This window comes from Anopheles nili, chromosome 3, assembly GCF_943737925.1.
Source record: "Anopheles nili chromosome 3, idAnoNiliSN_F5_01, whole genome shotgun sequence".
Classification (NCBI taxonomy): Eukaryota; Metazoa; Arthropoda; class Insecta; order Diptera; family Culicidae; genus Anopheles; species Anopheles nili.
This window is the reverse complement of record NC_071292.1, coordinates 40959585-40967657: the sequence shown is the minus strand read 5'-3', so window position 1 is coordinate 40967657 and position 8073 is coordinate 40959585. Positions and strand designations below refer to the sequence as shown.

At 36.3% G+C, this 8073-nt stretch overlaps 2 protein-coding genes across 2 annotated transcripts in view; one reads left to right on the top strand and one right to left on the bottom strand.

Moving 5' to 3' along the window:
- The window catches only part of LOC128722595 (WW domain-containing adapter protein with coiled-coil homolog), a 6723-nt gene extending 309 nt beyond the window's left edge, over positions 1-6414 (top strand). Inside the window, exons 2-11 of the mRNA XM_053816269.1 lie at positions 47-71; positions 339-447; positions 533-676; positions 741-1299; positions 1380-2196; positions 2267-2628; positions 2837-3102; positions 3654-3844; positions 3912-4039; positions 5677-6414. Coding sequence (XP_053672244.1) covers positions 47-71; positions 339-447; positions 533-676; positions 741-1299; positions 1380-2196; positions 2267-2628; positions 2837-3102; positions 3654-3844; positions 3912-4039; positions 5677-5758 — 2683 coding nt within the window. The 3' untranslated portion in view covers positions 5759-6414. The remainder of the gene's footprint in view (positions 1-46; positions 72-338; positions 448-532; positions 677-740; positions 1300-1379; positions 2197-2266; positions 2629-2836; positions 3103-3653; positions 3845-3911; positions 4040-5676) is intronic.
- A 665-nt stretch (positions 6415-7079) lies between these two features.
- Positions 7080-7682, bottom strand: LOC128723666 (putative ATP synthase subunit f, mitochondrial). Its single transcript, XM_053817428.1, has 2 exons — positions 7290-7682; positions 7080-7222 (listed from the first exon to the last, which is right to left on the bottom strand). Exon 1 carries the CDS (start codon positions 7654-7656, stop codon positions 7333-7335), a length of 324 nt encoding a protein of 107 aa, XP_053673403.1. The 5' UTR covers positions 7657-7682; the 3' UTR covers positions 7080-7222; positions 7290-7332.
- Between the last annotated feature and the right edge of the window lie 391 nt (positions 7683-8073).

Genomic DNA, 8073 nt, shown 5'->3' with positions numbered 1-8073 from the left:
ATCAATTTCTAATATACCAATGTTTTTATGTTTTTTTCTTACGCAGGTATCATCAGTCTCATCAATATCAGGTAATATCTAATATTCGTAGCTTTAAATCCTTGCCGCAAAGCATAAAAAACATTTGTTACTATCCTGCAAGGATTGTTTGAACCTTAGTTCATTTATCTTTAAAGCAATCACAAATTTGATTTGATTTACCACTTAGAATACCCCTATGTTTGTACTTTTCCACTTCTTTACTTCAGATTTTCTAAATACCTATATTTCTATACCTTTCCTATATATCAGTTCTTTCCTATTTGATTATATATATATTTGTTTTATATTTTTTTTAGAACTCAAAATATGGCTCCTCCAAACGGGATTATGAACGTGAAACTAGCTCCCGATCTACAAGCTATGCTCGGGACAGGGATAACTCTCCAATAGGAGGATCTCTTAATGGTGCAGTATATATGGATATTAAATTTGAGATAAAAGTATAAATTTTCGACACGTGATTAATTAGCATTTCATTTTGTCTCAATAGATTCCCCTAGAGATCGAGATAGAGACCGTGATCGTGATCGTGAACGAGAAAGGGATCGTGATCGATATCAATCCTCTGGTTACACAATGAGTAAGCTACGTGACAAGGAACGTGATCGAGATTACAAAAAAGATAAATATTCAGGTATGTTTTTAAGTTATTCGTAACGTAAAAAACTAATCCTGAATGCGTTAACTTTATTTTCCAGATTCCTTAAGGTCACCTAAGAGAGGTCGTAGTGAAAGGGATGTGGATCATCGAGCGCTTCATGATAGAAGATTTAAAATTGCCTCTTCTCTGCTGGACAAACGAGGAGCATCAGCAGACGATCGTGAACGTGAACGAGAACGTGAACGTAGTGAGCGTGATCGAGATCGAGAGCGCGATCGTGATCGTTTGAGAGAGCGTGAACGTGACAGGGGCGGTGGTGGAAATACGGCAACGGGAAGTACTATTAGTAGTAGCAACATTGGTGTACTTGGAAGTATTTCTGCAACTATGATTGCCAGTGCACTTAACAGTGCTAATGTTAGCAGTGGTATGCTTATTGCGAATACCACTGGCGGAAATACTAGTTGCAGCAGCAATCTTAACGCAGCTAATAATGCTACTGGAAATAGTAACAGCCAAAGCAACGATCGAGATCGAGTAAGCCGCGTGGGCGATTGGAGTGAACATGTCAGCTCTTCTGGTAAGAAATATTATTATAATTGTAAAACAGAAGTCTCACAATGGGAAAAACCACGGGAATGGATCGAGAAAGAAAGGTAATCCTACTTCGGCATCAATTTTCTAATGCGTCGATTAAATGATGGCGAACATTTATTTGTATTTTTGTATGTTATAGCAATCGTGTGCTAGTAAAAGATCATCAACAACGTGATTATCGCGAGAAAGAGCGGGAACGTGAGAAAGAACGGGGCGATCGGGAACGAGATGAACGCTATGCTTCGGCAGTTGTTAGTCGGTCAGCAGCTTCTTCATATGGAAAACATTCCAGCAGTAGCAGCAGCAGCAGTAGTAACAAAAATAATTCTCGAGTACGATGGCAGCCCCAAGATTCTTCTTTGCCATCCCATAGAAGACGAACATTCGATGATGTAAACCAAGACATGGATATTAGCCCTGGAGATTCAACACCAACTTCCGAAGCTAGTTATTCTCATTCAAGTACTCCTACTGCTGGAGCAACGCAAGTAGGATCCCAGCATGCACAGACAAATAATGGTGTTGTAGGAAATAATCCTAGTAGCCACTCAAATGTAATAACGGCATCGAGCAGCGCAACATCGATGACTACAACTCCTACGATGCCGTTGAATAGCAACATTAGCAGCAATAACAGTGTTCTCTCAGATGGGACTGGCCATAACGTTTCGATTCATCTGTCACGGATGATATCAAGCACGGCCGTAAATCAAATAGGACCATCGACCAATCTTCAAACGACTACAACGCAACAGAACCAACCGCAACACAATCCAGCATTATCGTCGAATTCGTCGTCGTCTTCGTCATCTGGCGCCAGTATGTCATCGCCTTCATTGCATCTTGCAATCCACAGCAATTGTGGCGTTGTTTCAGCTATATCGTCAACCCAAGCTAGTTCAGGGGATGGAAGTATGCTCAGCTCTAACACTCCGGGACCACCGTCATCGATTACAGTTCGTATTTTTTTTATTATTATTAGAAAAAACATTGTTTGTAATAATTTTCGTTTTCCTTTTGATTTAGTCATCTCAGCAATCACACATTTCAACTCTCCCGCAACCCCAGAAAGATGGTCCTACGATTAATCAACAAATGTCACATACGCAGCAGCAACTGCATCATTCTCAACAGTTGAGTCAACCTACTATTCTGGGGTCTTCCACCGGCAGTGGATCGTCAATAAGTGTGACTACATCTTTAGCAGGATTGCCTAAGATTCTCTCACAAATCACTGGAAATAAGTCTATAGAACATAATGACCTTAATCCACAAAAGGCTTTGCAGACGATTAATAACGCTCTTATGATGCAGCAACAGTCTCGCCAACAGAATTCCAGCTCTGTACATGAGCTGGGTGGAAATGGATCATCGCTTGGTAATTTGAGGTAAGTGCTTCACTAAAACTGTTTTATTCGTCTGTTTCAGCAAATATGTCTGAATCTGAATCATGGAATATTACCTATCAACCAATAGATAATATACAACGTAACATAGATATAGAATTTCCATATCAGAAGATATATTTTAGCTTAGCGTAAACACATATTTATTTTTTTTCTTGTTGTTATTACTTTTCTTATTATATATTTCTAGAGAGCATGCATTACAATCTCCGTTGTACAACGTGTCCAATTTGTCTCACACGATTCTTCCGTCTGCACTTAGTGCTGTATCTGGCAGCCACTTAAATCACAGCTCACACCACAACCATACGGCAAACAATCTTGGTGGAAATACATCTAATTTGTTACACAGTGGAGGATTAGTTGGAGCCAACAGTGGTAATGTCAATCTTACCAACGATGGACCACCGACGCCAACGCAAGAGCTTGACCTAGCGATGGTTGATCATAGAAAACGTAAGTGAACTATTTACTGCATACTTAAAAAAAGTGCAAGGAAAATCAGATGCAAATTTAGTTTAACATGTTGAAAGTAAGTTGTAATGGTTCTATGTGGAAGATTTTCTTACGATCCTTAATCATTGTAGTATTCTAGTAGTAAAAATCTCCATGCAAAACAATTACTAGCGCGCAATGGTAGTTCCAGAAATTCAGCAGCTATGTCGACTTGGCGATGGTTTTATTAAATTGTGCATTGTGATACAAATCAATATATGTAGTTGATTAGGCAATGGTTCTAGCTGTACGTAATTTAAACAATTATAAGCTTCATGAACCTTATACCGCTCATATTTTGACTTGTGTTGATTTCTAACTATGTGGTGGTCACACACACACATGGTCATTGGTATTTATTTATTTATTTTATATGTTATTATTACGAACCTGAATGCGCAATGAAACTGAAATTCGGACAAAAACAACACGATATCTTTAATATTTAATAAATTATTGCTCATCTCAATTTCATCTTAATTATTTTCTAATGTTTTAACAATTGCTTACAGTGGATGGATTAGGCAGTACTGTTGTGACAACGGCCACTACTAGTGCCGTAAGTAGCTTGCAAGGTGTAATGGCTTCATCACAGTGCGGTCGATCTCAAGGTCCGAATTTAACGCCTAGTTTAGCAAAGTACTTCCGAGCCGATTTAATATCCCATGTTACTGGATGGCCATCGGAAATATTGGAGAAAACGGTATGTTTTATCACATTTGAGTGAATTTTGAAATTATCTAGTAATTAAGTTGAAATCCTTTTTCCAGATTCAAAAATTATCCGAAGATGCACACATTCTAGGGGACCTACAGTGCAGCAAAGTTTCTGCCGAGCTGAAATGTGCTAGGAGTTTAGTTAGGATAACAGAAATCACTGCAACCCTGCAGGAACAAAAGTACGTATGGCTTGTATGAGATTGTAGTAATTTAAGAGTTATATATATATATATATATATATATATATATATATATATATATATATATATATATATATATATATATATATGTGTGTATATATATATATACATATATATATATATATATATATATATATATATATATATATATATATATACATATATATATATATATATATATATATATATATATATATATATACATATATATATATATATATATATATATATATATATATATATATATATATATATATCCTTTAAGTTTTTGAGATATATTTGTAAAAGGTTTTTTGAAGATCGAAAGGGGTTTTTCTTAGATTTGATTAAATTATAATAAGAACTATATACATTCGATCTAAACTTTCAAACTATTTTCTAAAGTTTTGCTCATCGTAACATTTACACAACTGTCTATGAATGAGGCCGTTATATGTTAAACGTTACGAATTTTTGTTTTTCAACATTTTCATCAACACAATTTGATGGATATATGTTTTATTTTTTTTATCTTAGTGGGATAGTCTTCTTTTATTTTAGCAAATATTTTTTTTAGCACTCTCTTGGCAATTGTGTTGCTGCAAAAAGATATTAATAAAATATCTATATAATATTATTATTTGGAATTGTGTGTTCTTTAAATTGTCGCGAAATTCTTCAAATTAGGACTATATTCTAGGATTGGCGTAACATGCAGGATAATGATGGAATACTATACTGGAAGAATGCTATGGTAGTGATAAACATGGCGAAATTAGTTTGAATCGATATTTCGATATTGTTATGTGATTGATCACTGGTGTCACGTTATAATGTTCAATTTATTTTATTCAGATTGTATGCCCTTAAAATTCGGGAGAGCTCGATAGCCGAAGCGTTAGCGTACGGCACAAACACACGATTAGTAACGAGATCGAATCTCGTGCGAGCGCCCCTCCCCACCCACTTCCCTCCCTCTCTCCCCCCCCCCCCCCCCCCCAACGTACGCAGGACTGACTATCACATCCAGCTACGAATAATTAAAAAAGTCATGCCTTGGCCTAAGCATAGCAAGGTAGGCCATGTCATTACGACGTGCTGACGTGAATTGTGAGCGGCGGGCCAGTATAGAAGGAAAAGAAAAAGACCTTAGAATTGCACTGGCTATTTTGTAATATACGCTTTTGAAATGAACTGAATCTTCTTTTCCGAATGAATAGCATTCATTTCATTATTACATTACATGAAAATTTCATAAGTGCCATCTTAAATTCTTACCCTTAGCCAAATATACAGTGATCTTCGTATAATTATGTCCGTATTTCTTATCAAGTATGTTCGATTGGCTGAGATTCTTGTAACGCGGCTTCAAACGCCTGTTGGGCCTGTGTCCTACTGATTTGCTATTAGATATTGGTGACAAGGAACAGAATCTTTCAACCTTAATGTCTTCTTCTAAATGAGCGTAAATATAATAGCGCAATAAAACAAATACTGGGGCGTAAGCGACTAACACACATAGTTTTACTCCGCATGATGAAGGATACTTGAAGACATTAACTTGATCTATTATAGAGCGCACTATGCAGCTGCAAACAAAGATTAAACCAGCTGAATTCTATTTTTTGTATTTGCAGGATAATGTATCTACGACAACAAATACGTAGATTAGAAGAATCCAAGTCGGAAAATTCATTCATGTCGTCAGATGATCTTTAGCGCTGATAAAGTGTAAACAACAAGGTCAATAAACCATGAGGGTATGGAAGTCACGATTAGCCGATATTGCGATACGGTTAGAAGTTTATATAAAATTTACTAAAAATGTATGTAAGAAAAAATAAACATTAAAAAGCATAACAACGGAAGACGACGACAGTTGGCGTATGCAAAAAATAGATGGATAAATTATATCGCAGATAATACAAATTTCATTGTTTTATCACATTCCTGCGCTGTGAAATATTGTTAAGGTTTACAACAGGATTAATGATGGTTTCTTTTCATAGGGAGGAGAATCGTTCCATTGTTATATCATCACGAAATACTCTGATGCTGGATAGTTATCTTTGTCGACCTTTACTTATTAGTTAATTGCCTTTCTGTTTTATTGTCATATTATTTTATTTCGTGTTTGTAACCATTCAGTAAAGTTATTAAATTAAGACAGTGTTGCAATATTTATGTCAATCCAAATAAGTTGGTTTGGCAATGAATAAGTTGTATCATCGTAAATTTCCTTTCAGCAGCTCTAAGAGATGCTCCTGCTGGAACAGATTAGGACAGAAAGGCTCTTGCTGATAGCATGGGGCAGTCAGCAACCTTTTTGTCCAGAGATATAAACTTCACTTATGACTATTAAAAGGGTCAAATATGCAGGTATCATGTAAAATAGTATCAATACATGTGTATGTATATGCTTGAAATAGCTGTAACTTAAAAAAAGTAAAGTTGTTTATATAGAACTACTACATAAGATTTCTTTAAATTTCTCCAGATACTCAAATTTATCCTTTGTTTTGATGGATGTAGTACGCATTCTAGAAATGATGACAATATACAGCACTAAGTTAAGCTGTTAATCTTACTATTTAGAGCCAAGGATAATATGTTGTGGAATGACAAGAACAGATGTTGCCGCACATAAAAAAAGAGAACAATTGTACGTACAATTGCACCTGATATTTCAAATTATTATGTTGACGGGTTCGTGTAAACATTAGTTGCTTTTTTGTAAGCACTTTTAGCTGTCGAACATAAACCCCCCGTTTATTTATATTGCGGCGTTGACTTCTAGACACATAAGGATGATAGACCTGACAATAGTTTATCTCGATCTATTTTTCACCCAACCCGCAAATTAACAAATTAAATCTCTTAATTTGTCCAAGGTAAGAGATTGCCGTGTAATCTGCTGGAAAAGAGTTTACTATCACCATTTGTATAATAACCTGATTGTCCAGTCTTTGTTAAAAATGCATCAGTTAAAAATTACCGCACTCAATAAGATTTGGGATGGACAACATAATCACTATTTTACGTTCAAGGTTCATCAAATATTGGGTTTTATTTTTTTTTTTTCGTTACATAATTTCAGCTCTTTCCATGACGCTCCTCTCAATTTTTACTACATTTTGCATCATATTTGCTCCCGGGATGGATTCTCAGCAATCGATGATGTTCCTATGAACGAATTAATTCGCGAAAGTTACATAACCTTCTCACTACTTGCTCGGTTTTGTTTCCATACCTGACTGCCTCATGTTCACCGAGTAAGCATCCTCCAGTAGCGTTTAGTGATACTTGTAGTTGCGATGGTGCTTCAGCTTGCCATAGTTAATCGTGTAGAAAAACACCATTCCACCCACAATCACTTGGAAAAAGGGAGCGATTCCGGTTCGCTTCGGCTGCATGTATTTATGTTGCCATCTCCAAAACGCACGACTAAATACGCCAGCTACAGCCCGCGGATTTTTGTCACGGCGACCAAACCATGAACCTAGCTCGTTCAGTTTTACTTGGCCGAACGGAGTATCCGTCTTCCCGTAGAAGCGAGCTGGATCGTATGGTCCATGGACCTTCGGATTATATTCCGCGGGATAGTCGCCGAAAGCCATACTCTGGTTCAATCTTTCGCAGGTATGAAGTGGGAGACTTGACAACCTGACTACACAGTAGACAATTTCGAGCAATTTTCTCAAATTGCTCGAGAAAAATCAAAATGACAGTCGGTAAAAATTGACCTACTCGATTTTATCGTTTTGTTCGAAACGATCTGTTGGTTTTATTCGAAACGTACAAAATTGAAAGCACACTTTTATTTTCTACTGTTTTTTGTTCCCTGACAAAGTAGATCAAATGAGGAGTTGTTGCTCTTATCTTCATAGTATCGACTCTATGGAAACGAAAAACTTAATGTACTAAAGGTCTAAACTATGACTGATTGAAGGTCCTGAAAGTAGCTCTAGATTCTTTAACTAAGTTGAAACAGCTCCTGCGAAAATATAGAAACATTTAAATATAGAAACTATTAA

Excerpts from the sequence above, each read along its gene's own strand:
- LOC128723666 (XM_053817428.1), bottom strand. The coding sequence starts at position 7,656 with ATGGCTTTCGGCGACTATCCCGCGGAATATAATCCGAAGGTCCATGGA.